The sequence below is a fragment of the Mirounga angustirostris genome, unplaced genomic scaffold (assembly GCF_029215605.1).
Source record: "Mirounga angustirostris isolate CCGP_5_RB_7025 unplaced genomic scaffold, mMirAng1.0.hap1 SCAF_5, whole genome shotgun sequence".
In the NCBI taxonomy this organism is placed as follows: domain Eukaryota; kingdom Metazoa; phylum Chordata; class Mammalia; order Carnivora; family Phocidae; genus Mirounga; species Mirounga angustirostris.
The window spans coordinates 174,096,343-174,120,739 of NW_026991713.1; the positions used below are offsets into that span (position 1 = coordinate 174,096,343).

Below are 24,397 nucleotides of genomic sequence, written 5' to 3' on the forward strand. Positions count from 1 at the left end.
CGCCGCCGCCCGAGGGATGCCGGGAGCTCCCGGAGCCCGCGCCGGCCTTTCGCCTGTCCAGACCCGGCCAATAGAGCGGGGAGTACGGGACGCTCCGCTAGGCCAGGCTAGCCGCCAGCCGAACTCCCGTCTCTCCTCGCGGCCCGGGGTAACCCGCCTCCGCGCGTACGGGGCGGGGAGTTCGCGTCGCGGAGTGCGCCTGCGTGAAGCCGGCGCCGGCGTGCGCGTCAGAGAAGGTCTCTGGGAACGAGACCCTGGTCCGCGGCGCGGTGAGGCGGGCGCGGTGACGCGGAGGGGTGACGCGGAGCCGGACTGGGGGTGACTTGGGGCGGGAGTCCGGGCTGCATTTGCTGGGCCGGACTTTTTGAGTGAGTTCCTGTTTGACCTTTACTGGAGCCCCGTTCCCGGGCGGGGACAGGACGGAGGGGCAGCGAGTGTCGCAGCCGGGGTCAGGGCCGGGGACGTCTAGTGAGACGACGGAGGCTCCAAAGGCCAGTGTGGAGGGGGTCGGGCCGGCCAGAGGGCCCCGGGGAGCGTCTGGGGAGGGGCCGGTCCCCCAGAGAGGACAGCGGCAGCGCGTCTCCAATTCAGGGGATATTAGCTTGGGCAGGTGAATGAACTTGGGTAGAAAGAAAATTGCCCCTTTAGTTTTCTCTGTGTGAAATGAGCATTTCCTTCCGTGACTGACGGAGTAGCGTTAACAGGGCCCTAAACTAAGTCGTGATTTCTAATGGAGATGAGTGTAAATGATGGCTGGAGACACAGTATCTGCAGCTAATACAGGCTATCAGGTACACCGATCCCCACTGTGACAGGATGGCAGGATCTTGGTATTAATGCGTCGAAAAAGCACTAGTATAGGAGGAGTTTTTAAAAAACGTCTTGATACCTATTTCGGTATCATTGGGGTTTTTCTTGCAGTGCGGTGCATTTCATTTAATGCATGTAAGCACTTTATCTAATGTGGCTACTTGAAAATGTAAAATTAGACCTCGGAAGTGATTGCAGATTGATTAATAACCGAGGCTCAGGAAGGGGAGTGACTTGCTGGGGGTCTTGGAGCAGTGCAGCCGAATGCAAAGGTGAGACTGGCTGGCTGTGGAGCTGGGCTGCCTGTGAACCCAGGTCTGGGTACCGTATTAGCCAGCCTCTCTTGACCAGCACCCTCGTGACACTAGTACAGAGGGCCCTTAGCATCCCCTGTCTGGTGAGACCTGCCGCTCTAACAGAAATGTAACTTGAGCACATATGTAATTTTACATTTTCTTTCTTTTTTTTTTTTTTTTTTAAGATTTTATTAATTTATTTGACAGAGAGAGCAGGGGAGGGAGAAGCAGACTTCCCCGTTGAGGAGGGAGCCCGATGCTAGACTCCATCCCAAGACCCTGGGATCATGACCTGAGCGGAAGGCAGATGCTTAACCGACTGAGTCACGCCGGCGCCCCCTGGTATTTTTTTATTGAAGAGTTTGAAGTGTGCAGACCAGGATCTCTAGCCTAGCACTGTCCAGTAGAAATATAATGCAAGCACATATATGATTTAAAATTTTTAAGTAGCCACCTTAAATAAAGCTTACAAATCGTGAAAACTAAGTTACATTTTTTTTAGCCCAATATATCCAAAATTATCATTTCGACATGTCAAAAGATTATTGTGTGTAATTTACCTTCTTTTTTTGGTATGAAATCTTTGAAATCTGGTGTGTGATTTGTTCTTAAAGTGTGTCTTCATTTAGACTGGACACATTTTAAGTGGTCAGTAGCCCCATGTGGCCAGTGGCTACTATATTGAACAGGACAACTCTGGCCCATTTATCCATAAATTTTGCAGAAAAGGCATGCTTGAGTTAACTTCCTTGTGCAGAGGCCCAGAATGCTGTTTTTTTTCTAATAGTACATTATAATAGCTACAATTTTTAAAGCATCTATTAAATGAGATGTACTAGAAACATCTCATTGAATGTTTATAACCTTGTGGTGAGGTCGGTAGGATCATCCTCATCTTGCAGCTGAAGAAATCTAGGCACAGGAAGGTCAAGGGATGGGCCTGGTCCTAGAGCTCTAGCCAGGACTCAGACTCGGGTCTAACTTCCGTGCCCGGTCTCTTAGGTCACGGCTTGATAATACCACTAGCTTATGTCTGTTGAGTGCTTACTGTGCCGGCGCTGTGCTGCATGCCGTGTATCAGAGGCCTCGTTCAATTGTTGCTATGGTGCTTTGTGGGCGATGGTTCTAGTTAACCCCAGTTCACAGGGCAGGAGACTGAGACCAGAGCGGCGAGTGCCCAGGGACTCATGGGTGGTTCTTTGGCAAAACTGAAATCTGAACCTAGGCGTTCTAATCTCAGCACTCGTGCTTGTCACCACTTCTCTGTCTTCTCTCTGCCTTTTGTGACTACAGACCCAAGTAGTCTTCATTATGTTTCTGACCTGTGCCAGGCCCTGGAGGAGAAAGCCAGACATGGACCTCGCAAGATTGGCCCGGCTTTTCTCTGGACTCCGCCCTGTGGGACTGTCCACCCTCCAGCACCTTGGCCCTCTCGGAGCCAAATGGGCAGGAGGCAGGGAGGGGCCTGCATGGCTGAGGGCTGTGGGGCTGACTCGAGCCTGCAGCAGCTCCCCCTCACAGCTGCCCCTTGGCCAAGGGAACCCGAAGAACATGAGCAGCCTCAGCTCTGACCTGAGCCAGCCTGGCCCCACGTCCGCTCAGGAGGAAGAGGAGAGCTTTGGGACCCTCTCCAACAAGTACTCCTCGAGGAGAATGTTCCGAAAATCGACAGCCCAGTTGTATAACTTACGTCTCAGGGAACAGAATGCTGAAGACGAGGAAAGGGGGCTGGAGCCAGAGATAAGGCGGGGCCGGAAAAACACGCCTTACTGGTACTTCTTTCAGTGCAAACACCTGATCAAAGAAGGGAAGGTGAGGGAACCTTTGGATTCTGTTGCTCCCGGTTCTACTTCCCTGGAAGCCCAGTATTTTGGAGGGGCCACCTTACCTTCCCGATCTCTAAATATTTGGATGCTTAGGGCTCTTCTGTCTTCACTCACCCTGGGTGCTGCATTGGGCAATCCACCAGCCCCCTGGCTTTCACAACCCCCCCCCCCAATTGCAGTTCTCATGTTCGTATCTCCAGCCCAGCCTTCCCAGTCTGCATATCCAGCTACCTCACCAGCTCCCTTACGCTCACCTACATGGGCCTGAAAGTTTGGTTTCCAGCCTTGGTTTCCCTACACTGTCGTCATCTCACTAAATGGCAATTGCATTGTTGCATCCGCCCAGGCCGGAAGCCTTTGGGCCGTCCCTGACTCTTCTCTTTCTCTCACCAGCTGGATCTTCAAAATGTTGCCAATCCTCACACTTCGCACAGTGCTACCCCTGGAAGCCCAGGCCTCGCCTTATCCTCACCCCCTCAGCTATCACGACACTTGTCACTGAGCTCCCTGCCGCCCTCACCACCTCCTTCTCCCACGTCTGCGCGCAGCACAGAGCCACCCTGTTAAAGCAGATTATGTTACTCTTCCTTCCAGGACCCTCAGTGTGTTCGATGACACTGATGTTCATTTTCTTAGGTGTTGATAATGACATTGCATTTATGTTAAAAATCTCTTAGAGGTGTGTGTTGAAGATCTGGGGAATGAAATGATGTAATGTCTAGAAATGTGCTTTAAAAAATTCATTTTGGGGGTGCCCGGGGGGCTCAGTTGGTGAAGCATCCAACTCTTGATCTCCGCTCAGGTCTTGATCTCAGGGTCGTGAGTTCAAACCCCACACTGGGCTCCAATTTAGGTGTGGAGCCTACTTAAAAAAAAAAAAAAAATCAGTTTGGAGCAGGAGTACAGAGTATGGATGAACAAGATTGGCCAAATTTAATAACCATTGTAGTTATACTACTCTCTTTACTTTTGTGTATATTTGAGCTGTTCCGTAACAAAAAGTTGAGAAATAAAGAGAAGCCAAAGCCCTCAGAATAGCTTATGAAGCCTGCAGGGTCTTCCTTCCACCCCCCCCCTTACCTCTCTACTCTTATCTCTTCCGCACGGTGCTGCAGCCATCCCGGCCTCCTCTCTGCTCCTCCAGCTCCAACTCCCAGGCACACTCCTGCCTCAGGGCCTTTGCACTGGCTGTTTTTCTTAGACAGTGTTGTTCCTTCCCTCACCTCTTTCAGATCATTGTTCTGTCACCTTCTGGGTGAAGTCCTGCTTGGCTGTCATATCTAAAACTGAATCTCCCATCCCCTTCTTCAGGCGCTTCTTGCTTTATTTTTGTTTTAAAACCTAACATCATTTGACACAGTATATATTTTTCTTAGTTATCTCACTCGGCGTAGGTCTTCCACACTAGAAGACACGTTCCGTGAAGGAGTCCCCTCTTGTTCACAGCTGTATCCCCAGGAAATAGACCTTGCCTGGTACATAGCAGGATTCAGTCATTACTGGTTGAACCACTGGATGAAAAAGAAAATTAAGTTGTAAAGGAGTGAACTGAGGATTTAAAGGGGATGGTGTAAGGAGTAGGTGGGGTAGAGATGACTGTGGGCCACGGGGCTTTGCAGCCAGAGGAAGCCGGTCACTCGGGGCTGCTGTGTTGCGCCATCACAGGAGTGTTGCTATGAACGGCCCCCTGCGATCGTGCAGCACAGTGGCCCTGAGTGTGCAGAACCCGGTCTCCCATTCCCACTTAGACCCAGGGGGCTGGCGCTGCGGATGGGGTCACCCAGGAAGCAAGGGCAGGACAGATCCCAGGATTTGCAGAATGAACATTTTCTGAGGACTTACTGAGGGCCAGGCCCTGGCTCTACTGTAGGCCCACAAAGAGGCAAAGACATGGGCGGCCCTCCTTTCAAGGAGTTCGTCGTCTGGCTGGAGGGAAGGCAGCCATAGCAGTGGGCCAAGAGCCTTCATAGGTGGTGGGAGTTCAGTGGGCTTTTCCTCCTGGCCACCACAAAGCTCTCTTGCTGCAGAGCACAGGGACCAAGAGGCTGGTGGCAGAGGCCCAGAGCGGCTGTGTAGCTCCTGGGCAGGCCTGGGAGGGTCCCTCATTCTCAGTCTCCTTCCCTCTGCTAAGGGTCTCTAAGGCCGCCCTGAGCCCCCTCCCGTGTTCCCTCCCAGCTGGCCGAGGCCCTGGACCTGTTTGAGCGGCAGATGCTGAAGGAGGAGCGACTCCAGCCCCTCGAGTGCAACTACACGGTGCTGATTGGGGGCTGCGGGCGGGCTGGATACCTGAAGAAGGCCTTCCGCCTCTACAACGATGTGAGTGGGGGGCCCAGGGCTGGGGGCAGGGGGCGAGGCTCCAGAGAGCCTGGGCTTTAGAGGCAGAGAGAGCCAGGCACGCATGGTGGGATGTCACCTGCGGCCAGACTAACCTCCCAGCCTCTGTTTCATCCTCTGTAAAGTGGAGGTGATCTTGGATGATGACATGAGATGCGCTGGAAGGTCCTCCAGCACCTGCCTTGACCGCGGCAGGGCCCACGTGCCCCCTTCCTTCTCCACCGTTGCCCCAGGTGTGTTCACGTCCCCTCACCCCTACTTACTCCCCACACCGGACACACATGCGCACTTGGTTTCCAAAGCTGGTCCTCTGAAAAGGGCTTTCATTCCTCTTGGAAGATGGTTTCGCTTTATATTCATCCACTTCCTGTGTTGTATTTATTGTTCTCACAGCCAGGAAGCTGTTTCCTCTGTGAGCCGAGAAAGAGCTTTGCCTAGGAGGTTAGTAGGCTCTAGGAGGAGTGATCCCACCCTATCTCGCCGCCAGAAGCAAGACTTATTGTCATCTGGGATGTGCCTGCCCGAGGCCGGGTCATCTCTAGCTGGAAGCAAGGGGGAGGAATTGTGGTTACAAACAATAAAGTGACATATCCTCTAATAGACCTAATGAAATATCATGGTGGGGAATGACGGGAGGCTTCCCTGACCAGCAGAAAAGCGTTCAGGTGCTAAGTGAGGGGTGGCTGGTGCCAGGGGGGTGTTTCCTATGGTTCTTGGTTCACAGTCCGGTAACAGCCCTTCCTCACATGCGCAGGATCCTTAAGTGACTTACAACCTGTCACCTCAGAGAAGTGCAGTTCCCTCTTTCTTGCCTTAAGTTACTCTCCATCAATTTGCTGCTTATTTTTTTTTAATTTTTTATTTTGGAACACTTTCAGGTTTATGGTAAAGCTGCAAAGACAGTAGAAAAAGTTCCCAAATACCTGTCACCCAGCTAATCCCCATATTAGCATCTCACGTAGTGACGATGCATTTGTCAGAACTAAGAAACCACTGCTGGTACATGACTGTGGATGAACTCCAGATTTTACTTGGATCTCACCACATTTTTCCACCAAGATACTCTTTCTATTCCTGTATCCAGTCTGGGTTCTCCATTTTGTGACATTTTTGGAGTTTCCTTTTTTTCCCCCTGACATTGACAGATTTAGGGAGTATTGGTCAAGGATTTTGTAGAATGTCTCTATATTTATACTTTTCTTTTTTAAAGATTTTATTTATTTATCAGAGAGCACAAGCGAGGGGTGGGCAGAGGGAGAAGCAGACTCCCTGCTGAGCAGAGGCTTAACCGATGGAGCCACCCAGGAGTCCCTCCATTTGTACTTTCTTGTGACGAGGCTGGGGTTATGGGCTCGGGGAAGGGCTATCACAAAGGTAAAGTGCCCTTTTCCTGTCAGGGGACTTATCAGAGAGGACACGTACCTTGGTCACTTGGCGAAAGTGGTGTTTGCCAGCTTTCTCCACCTCTGCTATTTTTCCTTTGCCGTTTTCTGTGCATGTCCTTTGCAGCCCTTATTACTGTTGTTGATTACTTATTTGTCTGTTATGTTTCCTCCTGTCCTGGAGTGGAAGCTCGATGAAAACAGGCTGTGTATGTCCTGTAACCACTGGTGGCCAGTGCCCAGCCTGTAGTAAGTCCTCAGGACACATTTGTCATGTATGTGAGGATGCACACAGCATACATCATCCTCAAAGTCGGGATCATGATCCTCATTTTTCAGATGAGGAAACAGAGGCCCAGAGAGATGAAGGGCCATGTCCAAGGTCACCCTGCTTGAGAGCATTGGGGCTGGGATTTGAGCCCCAAATGGCCTGACTCTGAGAACAAGGCTCTTTACACTCTGCAAGCAGCTTGTCACCTGTGCTCGGTCAGATGGCCCTTCTCTGGGAAAGAGCACTGGGTTTACCAGGAGCTTCTCAAACTCCAGCTTGCTCAGTCACCTGGAGGGCTTGATAAGCAGAGTGGCAGCCTCACCCCCGGGTTTGTGACTCTGCAGGGCAGTGGGGGGTGGGGGGTGGGGAGGAGGTCCTGAGATGCTGCAGTGACATGCTCCTGGCTGCTGCTGGTCTGGGGGCCACTCTCCTAGCTGACCCTCACAACAGCCTTTAAAGGTAATGGTATCATCCCCGTTTTTCCGACAAGGAGCTAACTTGCCCATGACCCCTCAGTTAGTAAATGCTGGAGCTGGGGTTTGATTGTCCCCTCCTTCCTTTTCCCAGACCAGCTCCACCACATGGGTCTTAACAGGGTGACCTGGGAGCATCAGGAGGATCCTGCTATACGCATCTCAGGCCCAGAGTGGGCTGACGGCCATGGGGAGGATGACTTTTTGCTTGGTGCGTCTGGATGCAGGGTCCATTTTCAGAGCCCTCTGGCCGAGTCAGGGTTTTGGAGGAGGAGGCTCTGACATGTCACTCAGTTCCGCCTTAGCACAGGCCCTGCTAGCGGATCTGTTTAATGCAGGAACAGGGTCCTCTCTAGCTTTCCCTCAGGGTGGATGTCACCTGTGTGTCCAGCTGACCCCAGAGCCACCTCCAGATGTCTTCCCATCTCCACAGATGAAAAAACGGGACCTGGAGCCCTCAGATGCCACATATACAGCCCTGTTCAACGTCTGCGCCGAGTCCCCCTGGAAGGACTCTGCACTGCAGAGTGCCCTGAAGCTCCGGCAGCAGCTCCAGGCCCGGAACTTCCAGCTCAACTTGAAAACGTACCATGCCCTGCTGAAGATGGCGGCCATGTGTGCAGACCTCAGGATGTGCCTCGATGTGTTCAAGGTGAGGTTGCCCCTTCCTTCCTTCTCCCCACTGCGCGGCCGGTCCCACGTGGCAGATGTGAGGCTGTGGCTCACTGTCCCTCACGGGAGGGTTCGGGCTGATGAGTCGGGCTCGGGTTCACCAACTCTCAGAAGCCTCAGTCTGACAGCTAAAGAGGTCCCACCCCTAGGAGGGCGGTGGGCTGCGTGTGCTGTGACTCCGTGTGTGGGACCCCTTGGTGCCGCAGCGGGGGGCGGGGCTTCAGAGCGCCAGGGATGAATCCGTGCTACCCAGGGAAGGCCTCCTGCTTAGAACAGTGAACAAAAGTCCCCGGTTTCCAGGAGGTGCCAGGTTCGAGGGAAGCAGGGGAGTGGGGGCCTGGGAGTGCGGAGCAGGGGCCTGTCTGTGTCAGGGCTTTGGCCCAAAGCCTCTTTTTCCTTTTTTTTTAAAGTGTGCTCCATGCTGGAGCTTGGAGCCCATGTGGGGCTTGAACTCTTGACTCTGAGATCAAGACCTGAGCTGAGATCAAGATCAAATGGGCCACCCAGGTGCCCCCTGTAGCCTCTTATTCCCCGGCTGTAAGGAGGGTTTTTATTCCCAGTTCCAGAGAAGGAGACAGTGAGGGGGTTTAAGCAGGGAGGAGCACGAGCAGGGTGGTGGTTCTGCCCGCTCAGGTTGGGAAGGGAGACAAACATGAGTTAACACCTAAAGGAAGGCTCTAGGTCCCCACGACCAAACCTCAGGAGAACCTCGGCACACCCTTGGCAGCCTCGTCTTCCCTCAGGCCCATGGGCAGGGCACGCTTGCTCTCTGCTCTTAGGTTTGGTCTCGCTTTTTCCATCGCTGACTGACGCTTTTCCTCACTGCACGTTGTGAGGTCGCTCCTGCCACCCGCAGGACAGACGACCTGATGGGCTGTCCAGGCACCACGTGGTGCAGAGCAGCCTTTGACCAGACCGTGGGTTGGCTGCCTTGAGCTGGCCTGCCCTGCAGGAGAGGCAGGATCATGGGGTCTCAAGCCTGGAGACCTTGAGAGTAACGCAACCCTCCGAAGGGTGCTGTGTGAGAGGCAGGTAGGTGAAGCTTCCAGAAGAGGGCAGTGTGGCTGCTAGGCCCCTGACCTGTGCAGAGATGCCATTGATATTTTATGCAGGTCACTCTAGCTGGTGGGGGAGAGGGACCAGTTAAGAGACAGCTGTGATTGTCCAGGAAGAGGGAGCACAAACTAAAACCTCCCTGAGAGGGGCGCCTGGGTGGCTCAGTCGTTAAGCATCTGCCTTCGGCTCAGGTCATGATCTCAGGGTCCTGGGATTGAGCCCCGCATCGGGCTCCCTGCTTGGCGGGGAGCCCGCTTCTCCCTCTCCCTATGCCCCTCCCCCCTGTTCATTCTCTCTCTCAAATAAATAACTAAAATCTTTAAAAAAAAATTGGGATGCCTGGGTGGCTCAGTCGTTAAGCGTCTGCCTTCGGCTCAGGTCATGATCCCAGGGTCCTGGGATCGAGGTCCGCATCGGGCTCCTTGCTCAGTGGGAAGCCTGCTTCTCCCTCTGCCTGCCACTCCCGCTGCTTGTGCTTTCTCTTTCTCTCTAATAAATAAATGAAATCTTTAATAAATAAATAAATAAATAAATAAATAAATAAATAAATAAATAAATAAATAAAAATAAAACCTCACTGAGGTGGAAGGTTTGGTGACAGAGGTGGGGATGGGAGAGCGGCAGTGGTGGGGTAGGGTGGGGGCAGCCATGCTCACAAGAGGGACAGAGGAAGACAGGCTCGAGGAGGAGCCCCTGAGGGGCCGAGAGGTGGAAGAACGTTTCAAGAAGGCAGTGGCCAACCCCGACAGGCCCGAGGGAGGCCAGGGGTAGCAAGCGCCACGAGCACGTGCCGTGGGCAGGCACCACCCTCTGTGGTGAGGTTGTTCCAGACACCCTCTGGGGGGTCCTGCCTGTGACCCCGCTCTAGGGATGAGGAGGCTGGGGCCGGGGAGCTTCCTGCCGTGCCACACTCACAGGTGGCCAGTGGCAAAGCTGGGACTGGAAGCCAGCTCTGTGCAGTTCCAGTGCCTAAAGCACAGGGGCTAAAAGTGGCTGCTGGCGTGGTCTTTGCAGAGGGGCTGCCCAGAAGTGATCGCGCCAGCCAGGGAGAGCAGCCTGGAAGGAGAGGAGGAGGGAGTGCAGAGAGGAGCTGGTTCTGAGCCACCCTCGAGCCACATTCACGTCGCGCCTCTTCAAGGTGCACGGCCCGGGGCCTGCCCCAGGAGTGTCTGCCCTGAGTCAGAGCCCTCGGGCCCCGGCCCGGGCTCTGCCACCAGTTCTCACCACGGCCTCCACTCCCTCCTCCAGGAAATCGTCCAGAAAGGGCATGCAGTCACAGAGGAGACCTTCAGTTACCTGCTCATGGGCTGCATCCAGGACAAGAAGACAGGTTTCCGATACGCCCTGCAGGTCTGTCCCTCACAGCTCTGCCTTCCTGCCTCTCATGCAGTCCCCCTTCTCCTGTGCACCTGTATCGGGCACAAATGATGATCACATGTGCATTTGAGCTCCTGCGACTGCCCCATGCTGGGTGTTTTTACGTTTGCAATATTTTGGCCTTCGCAAAGCACACTGCTCCCCACCGTTTTACAGATGGCAGGGGGAGGAGGCCCGAGGAGGCCGCATGGCTGCCCTCCAAGTGAGGGCACAGCCAGCCCGTGCTCTTTCACTTGCTGAGTGGCCTTTTGGGCAGCTAGCTCATATCAGCAAAGCTTACAGTCTTGCCCAGAGTGCTTGTTCAGCCCACCTCCCACAGGCCCCCACTCAGCATTTCTGCATGTAGTCCTGAGAGATTCTCACAGACATCAGGGTTGAGATACACTGCTCTGATTCTACCTTAGATCCCCAGAGAGAACCTCCCCCACCCCCAGTCCAGTGGTAGCAATGGTACCACAGGTGGGAATGACCCAGAGCTCACCTAGAGCCCTCCAGCTTAAGGTGGGGCCTGCAGACCGGCAGCATCAGCCTCACCTGGGAGCTTGTCAGAAAAGCAGGGTCTCAGCCCCACCGTGGGCCTACTGTGTCCAGATCGGCATATCAGCAAGCTCCCTAGGTGGCTTCTCACCATGGCCTCCCTATGTGGAGGCTGAGCCCCAGGGACCTGGGACAGCCCTGGACCAGATGCTTGCCTTCCCTCTGGAAGCAGTAGCTTTCTAGTGAAAATCAGCCAAGATCTAGTTCCTCCCTTTCTTTGTTCTAGATCTGTTCTAGTTAGAAACGGTCTGTAGTGCTAATAGCTGGTTTGTGTTGTGCATTTATTAAACTGCTCAAGCTAGGTACCATCAGCCCCATTTTACGGATAAGGAAAGTGAGTCTGACAGAGGTTAAGTAACTGGCTTAAGGTCTCACGGCTATGAAGCAGAGCTGGGATTTGAACCGAGGTCCATCCCAACTCCTAGAGCCCGAATCCCTGCTAAACCTCAGTTCTGTCAATGCTTCCCCATGGAGGTGCCTGCTGAGACCCTTGCCCTCCTTAAGACCCTCTCAGGTGTGCAGCGGACCTCTTGCAGGCCGTCCGCACCTGGGCCTGAACGGTCCCTGCCTTGTCTGTACACTTATCCCTGATGAGGACAGGAAGTCAGATGTGAGCTCTCGTCCCACTGAATGTGGCCATTCTTTGAGCCTGCAGACAAAGAATCCAGTGTGACCAGTGAGCCCTGTGTGGCATTTTAGGAATGGCGTGGTCTGGGTGTCAGAGTGACCCAGACATGACCAGAGCGGTCCTTTGTGGAGAACACACTGAGTGTGCTAGGCGCTGTGCTGTGGGATGAAAATGATCTCATCTCAAGAGGAGATAGGGCTGCCTGGATCCCCAGCTTGGGAGGCGCTCTTCCTGGCTGAGCCCCCTTCCACCGTGCCCGCCCTGTGCTCTCATACTTCCTGGAGGCTGCATGGGACAGGGCACACAGTGGGCACTCGAAGTGCCGCTAAATCCATTTCTTAAGTCAGCCTAGACTCTTCCAGAACCTAGCCTCTGAGATCGTCCCTCCCCAGAGAAGTACAGAGAAGGTGGGCAGAGACCCAGGGCAAAGTCTGTTCCCAGTACAGGGGCCCTGGGAGGAGGCAGAGAGGTGAAAGTGGAGAACAGTTTTGGGGTGAGCTAGAGAGAGGAAAGGAGTAGCGCCCCCATGAAGTCTCCGCGAGTCCTCAGATTCTTAGGATTCTTAGTTGTCTAGAGCCTGGCATCGGGTTAGGTGCTCTCCAGCTCCTTCCTGGCCCCTTGCACTTGCTGAATGGTTGTTGACTGCTCGCGTCAGCTCACTGACAGCTCTTCTGAGAAGGAGCACAGAGCTGAGCTTGTCTCTGCCGGCAGGTGTGGAGGCAGATGCTGAGTCTGGGGCTCCAGCCGAGCCAGCATGGCTACAACCTGCTCCTGGGGGCAGCTCGAGACTGCGGCTTGGGGGACCCGGAGGTGGCCTCAGCACTGCTCCTGAGGCCCAGGGAGGAGACGGTCACGCTCCAGCCCCTGGCACGTGAGTTTTGGGCAAAGAGGAGAGCCCGGGCCCGGCTGGGTGATGGCATGTCAGTTAAGCTGCACGTGGAGGCCCTGGAGAGGCAGCTGTTTCTGGAACCTTCTCAGGTGCTTGAGGGCCTTCCAGAGCCTCACAAAGCCAGAGCCCCCAGCAAGGCCCAGCCTGAGGTGGAAACTAAGACGGAGCCTGACCGCATGGTGGCCCTCACTTCCTTGGCCCCAGAACCTTCTCGCTGGGGGCTGGAGGCCAACCTCCTGACCTTGGGAGCAGTCCCCCCAGCTGTGGTCTCCTTTGGGACTGTGACCACCCCAGCCGACAGGCTGGCTTTGATGGGGGGCCTAGAGGGCTTCTTGGGTAAGATGGCAGAGCATGGGCTCCGGCCCAACATCAAAACCCTCACGCTGCTGGCTGAGGTGGTGGAGCCCGGGAGTCCCGCAGAGTCCTCACTGCTGACCGTCCTGGACACGTACCAGGTGGAAGCTGACATGACGTTCTTCAACACACTGATGAGGAAGAAGAGCAAGCTTGGCGATCTGGAGGGGGCGAAGGTGAGGGGCTCGGAGGCGGGCACGAGGTTCAAGGCTGGGGCCCCTCCTTCCCGTTCCCTCTCACCTTCCGACAGCAGGACCTGGCTCCCCTGCAGGGGGCGTCACCTGATCCTGAGGTAGGTGGGCAGACTGACTAGAGCTTCCGTTCTGGGCCTGGGCTTGGGCCAAGCTGAGAATGGAGGGGTGACCGGCTGGCCGCCCTGCCCATCCCCATTGAGGAGCTCATAGGTGGGTGTAGGCAGACGTCCTCACGCTGCCCGAGGGGCACGTGGCCTAAGAGCCTGGTGGCTGCTGAGTGTCCCCACACTTCGGCCACACCCCCCGACCCACACACACTGATCCAGCCGTCTGTGTTAGATGCTGTTCGAAGAGCTCCCCATCCGTTCCTCTCTTCGCTGACCACACCACAGGGCTCTGCCAGTACGAGGCTTCCCCCGTTGCACAGATGGGGACACCAGAGCCCTCGTGCGATTTTGTCCACGTGTCTGTGTGACAGAGCACTGACCCGGGCTCTTGTGGGCATCAAAGGTGACAGGGACGCAGCCTCTGCCTTCAGGCCCTCAGTGCAGAGCACGCCGCCCTCTAGACAAGCTGAACAGGACAGGGCCCCTCCCTGAGCCGGCTGGGCTGCGAGGGCGTCCTCTTCCTCAGCCGCCGGCCCCCGCAGCCTCAGCTTCACTTCCCACACTGTTGTCGTCCCGCCCTGGACTGTGGGGCCAGGGCCCTCGGAGACCACTGGTGCTCACCTGATGTTGAAGGCCTGAGTGCTGGGATGGACGGCCAGCAGAGGAGCAGAGAGGCATGGGAGTACGCAGGGCTTCGGGGAGGGGGGCAGGGCGCGGTGGAGACGGGCCGGAAGGCCGGGGCTCCTCGCAGAGCCGCCCAACTCCGGGGAGCTGGGTGCTTGCGAGCCGGGCTGAGACCCACACCCAGTGTGGTCACAGAGGGAGCGGGGAGGCCTCTGAGCAGAGCTGTGCCCCTGAGGTCTCCAGCCAGCCACGGGCTTCAGCTGAGAAGGCTCCTGCCAGGCCTGGTGGGTCACAGCTTACGGTAGTGCCGTCCCCGTCCCCACAGGCGCTGCTGCCACTCCTGGCAGAAAGGGGCCTCACCCCCAACCTGCAGACCTTCTGTGGCCTGGCCACTGGGTGCCACAGGCCAGCAGACGGTCTGCAGCTGCTTGCGGACATGAAGGTGAGTGGGTCCAGGCCTGGTGGGCGGACCCATGGTGCTAACTTGGGGTGTTCGGGGAGAGAGCTGGGCCCTCCTGAACCCCCAGGCCTCTGCACCCGGACAGCACAGTGTGCATGGGGGCAGGGAGAGTGCGGTCGCTCTAGCTTGAGAGAAAGTGGACCCTGGTGATTTGCTGCAGGAACTGGCTTTGAAAACGTTAGAGTCTTGAAGGTGGTTACAGTGGGGAGAGATGGGGGGGTGGCAACAGGTCTTGGCCCCAACTCCGGAGGTAAGGGAGGCATGACAAGAGCAGGGATGTATCCGAATTCCGGGGGCAGGGGTTGCAGTAAACCCGCAACCAGGAGCCAAGGAGGTGGTCTCCTGTGCGTGGTTTACTGCCTGAGGCCATCGATCTCTGAGCGAGCTCTTCAGGCGGGGGAAGGTAGGCTGGGTGGGATGGACCGACAGTGCGGGGCACACGTGCTTTCCTTTGGAGCGGGGCATACAGCCCGTCGTTGGCACCAGGTTCGGACCGTCTTGGCCTGGTGGCTGGTCGGCCTAATGGCCATCTGACACGCACAATGGGCTGCTTTGTCCCAACGACTGCCATCACCTCGCTGATCGAATGTCTGTGATGTTCCAGAAATCCCACGTGACCCCCAACACCCACATCTACAGCACCCTCATCAACGCGGCCCTCAAGAAGCTGGACTACACCTATCTCATTAACATCCTGAAGCACATGAGGTGCAGCAGTGTCCCGGTGAACGAGGTGGTCATCCGCCAGCTGGAGTTTGCAGCCCAGTACCCGCCCTCCTTTGACCGGGTGTGTGCGCCAACCTCTCACTCGCCTGTCCTCTCTTTAACCATCCCGCCTCCCCGCGCCCCCACTCTGGGTCTGGCCTTCGGAACTGGAATTCCCTTGCGTTAAACTGTCAGTGGCTTCCCTTAGGAAAAATCCCAAATTCCTTAAACCACAGCCCATGAGTCCTTGTGGCCCACTTCATCTCTGGCCGCTCTTCCCTGGATTCAGTCAGTCCCACTGGCTTTCCGCCTCCTTCCCTTCTCGGGGTTTTTGTATTCCTTCTGCCTTGAGTAGGTTCCCCCTGTGCTTCCTGTAACTGGCTCCTCACCCTGTGGGTCTCATCGCCGACGGCTCTTTCTCAGGGGTGCCCTGCTGCTCCCTCCTGCCCACCACGTCCAGCCCTGTTGCTTGTCACTGTGTTTCACAACCTGTGATTACGCCTGCACAGGTGACTGTCACCTTCACAAAACCATAAGCCCCGCTCACCTGGCTCCCCAGTACCTGCCCATTGCCTGGTGCCCGATATAGACTGTTATTTGTCCAGTGAACGGGGATGGCAGCCGGGCTGCGACAGAATCTGCTTTGTAATGTCCACTTCTCTCTCTGCTGTACTGAGGATAGCAGGTTGTGGGGGTTCGGATTCAGGGCCCACGGGAGTCAGACCCCATGTTGAGTGCCTCCAGAGCAGTTGTGGCCTGGAGGAGCACCATCCCAGTGGGGAGGGAGGGAGACGGGCAGGGACACACCAGGCATGGGGTCAGGGACCGCTGTGCAGGCGCAACACTTGAGGGCCATTTTGAGGGCTCAGTAAGAATCCGGGAGACAGCAGTAGAGCGTATGCCAGGCAGAGGGCATAACTGGGCATCTGTGGACAGTTGGCTGTTAGTCTTGTCTGATTCTCCAGAGTTCTTTATGTGTTCTGGATACTCCTCTCTTGTCCCACGTTGCAGGTATTTCCAGGTAGTGAATTTGTCTCTCTACTCCGTGGTGTACAGTCCTCAAGGGATCTTCTCAGGTTCAGTCCAGATACCAGACTACCACAGGCCTGGATCTTACTGGATTAAATCACATTCCTAGTCCCTTACGACCGTGTCTTATTCTGTCTGTGCCTGTCAAGATTTGTTTTCTGTACTTTCAGGCTGGATTAGGTACCTACAAGTTTGGAATTGTTAAATCTTTGGAAGCCAGCTGTGTGTCATCGTTATCTTCGAATATATATTTTTGGCTGGTTTTTTTCCTACGTTATTTCTTTACCAGCTTTCTTTTGGCATCTGCCGGGCGCATCTTGTTTCCTCCCTTTCCTTCCCCTTCTCCAGAGACACTGCAGCAGTGCTGAGAGGACACAGGGGAGGCTCTCAGGCTGTGGGGGCAGAGGTAGCACCCAGGGATTCTAGCTTGGGGGGCGGGGGGGGCTGTCCCTGGGTGTAACACAGCAGCACAAACTTCGAGGGACTGTTAGCAGATGGGAAGCTGGCCTGCCCCACAGCAGCTGTGTTTCTCGACAGTAAGCAACTCGAGTATCGAACAGTTTTCCCGCCCTCTTCCCTTAAGCACCTAGAAGCAAGAACAGCTTCCCTGAGGCCTGAGCCAGCGGCCATGGTCTGGCATGAGCCGTGTGTAGCGTGCGGTGCCTAACGGCTCCTCTGACCCCGTGCTTTTCCACTTACAGTACAAAGAGAAAAACACCTACTTGGAGAAGATTGATGGCTTCCGAGCTTATTATAAGCAGTGGCTGAAAGTGATGCCAGCGGAGGAAACCCCCCACCCGTGGCAGAAGTTCCGGACCAAGCACCAGGGGGACCGAGACCCCATCACAGAGGCGGATGTGGACGGAGGCCTCGGAGGCAGGTGATGGGAGGCGCTGGGGGCCGCGAGCAGAGCTGGGACAAAGGGCAGTGTTTCCAGAGCTCTGCGGGAGCCCAGGGGCCACTCCGCATCGGGCCTGTGCATGTGCTCGTGTGGCCTCAACCCCAAGGAAGGGTCCGACCCAGAGGGAGGGAAGTAGCGTTTTGCAGGCATTGGCATGAGGACAAACACTGGGTCCAGGATGCCTGACAAGTTCGTGGCAGGTCCAGGAGCAGCCTGACCCACCTTGGCACGCCATCTCTGGTCATCCTTGTCTGGGAGGTGGTCGTCCCCATCCCGGATGAGGAAAGTGAACTTGCTCAGTCACACAGCACCTACAAGGTGGAGTCAGGACGGAGGCCCAAGGGCGACCGGTTTCTAGGGCCTGGCACTCGCCCACTGGGGTCCACAGTCCGCTGGCTCTCAGAAAGAATGAATGCAGGACCCAGAAGGTTTAAAAATTTTATTCCTACAAATCACAGCTGAGAAACACCAAAGCCTTTACATATAGAGACCATGCTCCAACTCAGGCCGGGAGCACTGCTCCGCGAGAAGAGCTGCTCCCAGGAAAGGGGGTGGCGCGACAGGCAGAAACCCGTAAGTCCCAAGTTCAGGGTGAAGACGGGTCAGGTCCTCAGGGCCTCAGCCGGAGCAGCCCCGGCAGCCGCAGTGTGTGCACTCGATGATCCGGCCCTGCAACAGAGGACAGCTGAGATGCTGCGCTCCTGCCACACCCCCCTCGTCCCCCGCAACGGGGGGGGGGGGCAACTGGACATTCACTGTCTACAGGACGCTCCTCAGAAAATCTTCGTGACAGATACAATCATGCTGCTGACACTGAAGCTATACCTCTGTGTGCTGAATTTATGCACACTGTACGTACTTGACCCCCAAAAAGTAAAAAAAAATCTGTGAATGATTCTTGTTTCCTGAATTGAGCATGACCTACCCTGCAGTCAGCTGGAAGTGGGTCTGCTACTGCTCAGGGGGCTCAGGGGGCTCAGGGCCTCTGGGCTGGGGAACATTCTAGTGGGGGCACAGGGGCAGAGGATGTGCACCGGAATCTGAATGGCAGCAGAAGGGTCTTGTCTCTTGGGCCAGGTGTGCCCGGATGTCTGGCTGAGGGCCTGCCCAACAGACAGAAGGCCCTACAGCAGTGGTCTGTGTATACTTTCCTTTATTCTCTTTTTTGGAGGAGTAAGACCCTTACCTAAACGAACAAGATTAGATGGTGAAACTCAACTAAATCAAAAACAGGATCTACTCTGGCCACAGGGCTGGGGCAGTACCCCCAACCAAATGCCACCACAGAATCTGGGGGGGGTGCGGTGGCTTCCGCCATTCCACCACCTCTCCATGCCATCAGAAAACTGGCACCCAGATTCTTCCCTTAAGGAAGAATTTGATGTCCTTGGGCCCTCATTCGATGTCCACTGCTCCCTGACTTTACAGATGATTCAGGGAGACAGAGCTGCCTGCTGAGCTAAAGCCCTTGGTCCAGAGTTTTATAAACCAGAACTGGTCTGCAACATCAAGGGACTGGTGATGAGGCACCTGTGTGACAGGTGGCCCCCTGGGAGGTGGGCAGTCTGGCCTGCCCGCCCAGCTGGGCCCACCATGGTCAGCCAAGGGGCCGCACTCAAAGGCGACCATGGCCTATGTCCCAGGAACCACCTCCCTCCCTCTGCAGTTCCATTTCAGAGAGGCTGACACTGTCAGCTCAGCAACTGCATGTGCAGCACTGTTCCTGAGCTGCCCAGTGAGTTTTAGAACAAAGTTCTGACAGAAGAAATACAACGGAACACATCTGAGGAGAAGGCCTGGAGAAAAGGGTACCTGGGGTGAGCATGCTCCCCTGACTCAGCCCTCCCCACCACCTTGGGGGTGGGTGTTCTCACCCCCACTTCCTATGTGGGGAAGGAATTCAATAACTTGCCCAAGGGTGCAGTTGGCCCCCAGACCTAACACACGACTGTTGCCACACTGCCCAGCATGGACTGCTCAGGAGAGGGACTCACTCCCTGGGGCATGGCCAGCAGGACAGTCAGCAAAATCATGTTCGATCCCTTGCGGTCAACTAGGGCGGACTTCCGAACTGAAAAAGTGACCTCAAACTCGATCATCAGACATTACAGGGGTAGAGATGTTACCACTTCCAGCTTGCTTTTGGGGACCCGGCAAATGCAGTTTGTTCCAAAATTGGTGTCCCGTGTCTGAATGCAGCGCAGGCAGCATAAGTTCTCATAGCCCTGCTTTTTCCACTTTGCTATCAGATTTTTATCTGCATAGCCTTCTTTAATACAGTATTCATATAGTTCTGTCAAAAAGAAGGGAAAGGGCATCAGACCATGGTATCACAAAGCTTCCCCAGCCCCGGCCCATCACTACTCTTCACTAGAAAGAATATTTAGCCAACGCCGACCCCTCCCCGCTTTTTTTTTTTTTTACCAGTAAGAAAACTTGACACTTGCTGAGGTTGCAAGAACAAGAACCATGAAATAAATGTGAAAGCTACTCAAGTTGGGGAGGCCGAGAGAATTTAGTTCATTACCTCTGCTTATGGCTTTCCTCTTGTAAAAGAGGTCAAAAATATACCGGGTTTTTTGGTGGTGGATCCTGAAGATAGGCCACAGAGATTCCACTTTCCTCTTTCCCTCATGAGGTTCTGTTTCAGCTGCAGAGAAAAAGGTGTCTTTGTTTTCTTGTGGCAGGTAGTGTTCATTGCACAGGATGCAGTGTTGTTGTTTTTTTTTAATTTTTATTTTTTTAAAGATTTTATTTATTTGACACAGAAAGACACAGTGAGAGAGGGAACACCAAGCAGGGGGAGCGGGAGAGGGAGAAGCAGGCTCCCCGCAGAGCAGGGAGCCCGATGTGGGGCTCCATCCCAGGACCCTGGGATCATGACCTGAGCCGAAGGTAGACGCTTAACAACTGAGCCACCCAGGCACCCCCCTTTTTTTTAATAACCAGGAATAAAGAATAAATCCTACTTCATACCCTCTAGGTTGGCTATCATCAAAAAGACCATCACAAGTGTTGAGGATGTAGGAAAATTGGATCACAGGCCGCTGGTGGAAGTGTAACATGGTGCAGCCTCTCTGGAGAATAGGCTCTTGACTTTAGAGATGGCTCTTCCCCAGGAAGTTAAAGTTACCATAAGCCCTAGCGGTTCTCCTGCTGGGTATATAGCCCAGAGAACTGAAAACACACATGCCCACAAAAACTCTCATGAATGTGCAAGCAGCAGTATTCACAACAGCCAAGAAGTAGAAACAATCCTGGTATCCATCAGCTGATGAATAGATCAACAAAACCTACCCACACCATGAAGAATCATTTAGCCAGAACAAGAAATGACCTGCTACAACACGGATGAACCTTGAAAACATGATGCCAAGTGAAAGAAACTAGTCCCCAAAGCCCCCCTACTAGATGATGATGTACAGAGAAAGTAGACGAGTGGTTGCTCAAACTGGGAGAGCTGGGGAGAAGGGGGTAACTACCAAAGGGTGCAGGGTTTCTTCAGGAGGTAAGGGTTGCCCAACTCCGAATACACTGAACACTGTATAAGGGCAAATTTTACAAAATAGGACTTCAACCTCAATAGAGCTGTTATTTTAAAAGATAAAAAAATAAGCCACATGACTTAAACAGGATTGTTTCAAGTGGCAAGTCTCTTTCTGTTAGCAGTTACAAGTTGATCCTTGTCTACCACCTCCACTCAGTTTTTAGAGCAGAGGAGAAAGATAAGGAGTGGTCAAGAAAACTGTACCTCCATTTCTCAAACTTTGGGGCCATGCTATTACTTAAGATGTAGAGTTCAGCTCCACACACAGGATTCTGTGATCCGAGCAAAAGGCAGGTGTTGCGGACTGAGCAAGTGGACACCGTGCCTGCTGCGGCCGAGGCCCTGCTCTGGGTGCTGAAGACACAGCAGTGGGGCAGGCAGAGCAGCTCTGGGGTGGCATTCCCGGGGAGGGAGGCGGATCGGCACGCGGGGCTAAGTGGTAAAGGCCACAAAAAAGAAGAGAAAACAGAAGGGGAAGTGGGGACTGACATTTTATACAGGTGATCAAAGAAGGCACAAAGGGACATCTGATCAGAGTCCTCAAGAAACAAGGGGGGTGCTGGGTGAAATGGGGGAAGGGGGTCACAGGTGCAAGCTTCCAGTTATAAATAAATCCTGGAGAATGGTGACTACAATTTACAATACTGTATTGTGTATTTATAAGTTGCTAAAAGAGAGAGACCTTAAAAGTTCTCACAAGAAAAAGAAAAAACTGTGAGGTAATGGATCTTAAATTATTGTCAATCATTTCATAATATATACATACATCAAATCACATAGAGCTAAAACATAAAATGTTTTATGTCAGTTAGATCTCAATTAAAAAGGTGGCGGGCAAACATGCTTATAAGGCATCTGGAAGCAGAGCCTTCCTCCCTGTGCTTTTGTCATTTCTCAATCTTTTAATCAAAGCAGCGCTCCCATTTTTAAAAAATCCCTTTTGGACCCATTTTCACAAGACCATGTGAACATTCTTGGACGTTGTTTTATACAGGTTCACACACAAAGTGGAAAGCGCCTTTCAGTGGGTGATGTGGAGTCCTGCCCCAGTGAGTGTAGGAAGAGAGGCCAGAGATATGGGCATCACAGCATAGACTAGATCTAGATTCCTGCCACTTGGTGAATGCCAAAAACTTTGAAAGAAATGTTCGATTAACTTCAAAACCTCAGCAACAATTCTTTTAAAATGTTAATTCTTTAAAAAACTAAATGTCCGTTATTTGTTTATGCTTGATTTTCAAATAGTTTAAAATCCTTACAAAAGCAGTTATTTAGGGGTGCTGGGGTGGCTTAGTCGGTTGAGTGTCCCACTCTTGATTTCGGCTCAGGTCATGATCTCAGGGTTGTGAGATGGAGCCATGTATCGGGCTCTGTGCTGGATGTGGAACTTGCTTAAGATTCTCTCTCCCCTGCCATGACCCCCCAGGCCCCGCACTCTCTCTCTCTCTCAAAACATTAAAAAAAAAAAAAGCAATTGAGTAAGGGATCATACTGAGATCCTATAAGGCCAACAGATGCTCGTGGCTTCAGGTAAGATTTCTAAAAAGACACTACACTGATTAATCAAGTTCAAGATCATACAGCATTTTGAGGAAACTGAACATGGTACATTCTGGAAAACTAGCAGATAATGCAAAAACAAAGTGGTGAAAACCGTGTCAGAGACCAGCAAGAAAAGTCTGGATAAAACTCTTAACGGAAAATGTGAACATGAAAAAGGACAGGATTTTCCAAGTAAACATTTTGTAAGACTCTAAATAGGTACTTAACCAGAACAGTAAGTAATTAGAGGTAGACTATCCAATCTTTATTCTCTAAGACTTTTATATCAAAGTTGGCCCCAAAATGTCTTTGAGGACCTTTTCATTAGTGCCATCTTATTTTCCAGAACTCCTAATATTCTGAGTTAATAAGCAAACAAAACAGGTCAGTGTCTGGAGGCCACAGTGGGGCTGTCTATGCCCATGTGATACCCGCATTTCTGCCTGGCCCCTGGAGACATCGAAGCCTGTGACTCTTAGACACAGCTCACCCAGTTAGAAACTCCCCCACTTACTTACCTTCTCTCATCTTTTGATCCAATTCATCCAGTGTTGGTTCGATCAACTCCCAACCATCTGGGGGAGCTTTCCGGCTCCTTTTCACTTTGGGCATTTTTTCTACAAGATAATTTGCAAAGATCTGGAGAAGGGGGAGAAATTAAATGGATTGGTTTCTGAACCTGAGCTCCCCAAAGGCCTTCACCAGCTACCCTTTTGGTGCACATTCCCTTCCCTAAATTTGTTTCCTCATCTGTAAAATGGGAACACTAGAATCTAGAAGATTTCATTATAATTACATGGAACATGCCTGCATTAAATGTGTTTAGTAGATTTTTCCCGTTATCCTTAACATCACCTATGAGCCTGGCCCTGTACTGGATGTTGGGAACAAAGAACAAGCAGTAAGACACAACTTCTGTCATCGGGAAGGTGACATTCTAGCAAGGAAACAGTGAGAAGGTAATTACAATACAGTGTGAGAAGGCCTGTAGTTGGGAGAGCTGAGAAAACGAGGGTTTAAAAGGGAAAAAGATGGTATAGAGCCAAAGCACCTTACCGTCTGCGTCCCAAGAAGTGTAACAGAAAGACCTCTGGTCTCTTCAGTTACAGGCTTAGGTTCTTGTCCAACTCTACCAATTACTCTGTGACTTTTGGGAGGTCACCTTCCCCTTCAGGTCCTCAGTCTTGTCTGTAAAATGAGGGCAGTGAATTAGCTGGACTGCAAAGAGTCTCTGAAACCCAACAAAGACATTACATAAAGGCAAAGTCATTATAAAGCCTGTACAATAGGCCAGTACAAATCCAGAGAAAACATTTTTCAAGCCACGTAGCATTTCCTAGCTGGCAAAGAGGATTCCGGTTAATTATCTCCTATTTTGAAGCACAGCAGACTCCTCTCTCCCAAACTCAACCAGTCCCTCCCTTTTGTGGGGTGCCTGACAGTTTACAAAGTACCCCAGCACCGGGCGCGCGCGCACACACACCCCCAGGCTCCTTTTCATGAATTCTCCATTGGCGACCTTACAGGTGAGGAATGAAACTTCTAGAGGTAAAGTCCGGGTCACAACAGCTGAGAACTGGCAGAGTATGATTCTGATTGGGAGGCTCCTGATTCCCAAATCTGTGGTCTTTGCACGTGTCTCCCCTGCGCTGCAGCTACAGATGGCCAGAACCTGGACCCTACCCCAGCGCGCACGGGCCGAGAAGACAAAAATACGGGATGACCACTTTGCTATGAGTCAGGGAAATTCGAGAGCCCTGGTCCATGTGTTACCAGGGGAGGTAACAGGTAGGAGGCACCTGGATCAAGAGGTGGCAGCGCTCGGGAGAAGAAACGAGTGGAAAGGCGTTCGGAGCTTGGGAGGGACAACCTGAGGGTCGGGATAGTAGGAAAGGCTCCTAGAGACCACGGCATCTGAACCGGGCTTACAAGAACAAACAGTATTTAGACAGAAAACGTTCTCGGCAGAGAAAAGAGAGGGAGGAGGGGGTGCCTAGAAACAAGAAAATCCCCAAATCTCCTATTCTCTGGGCAGAACGAGCGAGGCGCCACCTCCTCTCGGGAACTCACTCTGACCTCCCGCTCCAGAGGCCCGAACCCATCCCTGTCCAGCCGCTCCGATCGCTTCTGGGCCAGTGCAGACCTCCGATTCCTGGTCCTAGCCGTTACCAAAGTACTGGAGAATACAGAAAAGGGCTCACCTGAAAACCCGTCACCGTCAGCCGCCGCTTCTCTCCCGACGGCTTCCGCTTCCCAGGTGATAGCTTCCGGCTGGGGTCCTCGCGGAGCCCCTCCCTACCTCGCGCGGAGATTGCGTCACCTTAGGTGTCCGCAGTTTTGCCTGTATATAATTTTACAGCCGCTGTTGCCTTTTGCCCTCAAA

The 24,397-nt window shown here is 53.4% G+C and overlaps 2 protein-coding genes across 11 annotated transcripts; one reads left to right on the forward strand and one right to left on the reverse strand.

The window, feature by feature from the left end:
• The first annotated feature begins 141 nt into the window (after positions 1–141).
• On the forward strand, positions 142–17,817 carry PTCD1 (pentatricopeptide repeat domain 1). Of its 8 annotated transcripts, none has more exons than XM_064593273.1 (10): positions 203–368; positions 1,292–1,448; positions 2,438–2,918; positions 5,108–5,248; positions 7,826–8,044; positions 10,369–10,470; positions 12,374–13,081; positions 14,156–14,272; positions 14,895–15,077; positions 16,726–17,817. In XM_064593273.1, exons 2-10 carry the CDS (start codon positions 1,363–1,365, stop codon positions 16,906–16,908), a joined length of 2,220 nt encoding a protein of 739 aa, XP_064449343.1. In that variant the 5' UTR covers positions 203–368; positions 1,292–1,362; the 3' UTR covers positions 16,909–17,817. The 8 variants fall into 8 exon arrangements, with proteins under 8 accessions (XP_045731729.2, XP_064449346.1, XP_064449343.1 ...); XM_064593274.1 differs by having other exon boundaries at positions 1,314–1,448; positions 2,400–2,918; XM_054507689.2 differs by having other exon boundaries at positions 1,314–1,448.
• On the reverse strand, positions 17,348–24,374 carry BUD31 (BUD31 homolog). 3 transcript variants are annotated; one of them, XM_064593282.1, is made up of 6 exons: positions 24,216–24,374; positions 23,071–23,202; positions 22,533–22,631; positions 19,453–19,575; positions 19,035–19,218; positions 17,348–17,594 (listed from the first exon to the last, which is right to left on the reverse strand). In XM_064593282.1, the coding sequence occupies exons 3-6, from the start codon at positions 22,624–22,626 to the stop codon at positions 17,528–17,530; spliced, it is 468 nt and encodes a 155-aa protein (XP_064449352.1). In that variant the 5' UTR covers positions 22,627–22,631; positions 23,071–23,202; positions 24,216–24,374; the 3' UTR covers positions 17,348–17,527. The 3 variants fall into 3 exon arrangements, with proteins under 3 accessions (XP_064449352.1, XP_045731741.1, XP_045731743.1); XM_045875785.3 differs by having other exon boundaries at positions 22,533–22,653; positions 24,216–24,371; XM_045875787.3 differs by having other exon boundaries at positions 19,052–19,218; positions 22,533–22,653; positions 24,216–24,367.
• Between the last annotated feature and the right edge of the window lie 23 nt (positions 24,375–24,397).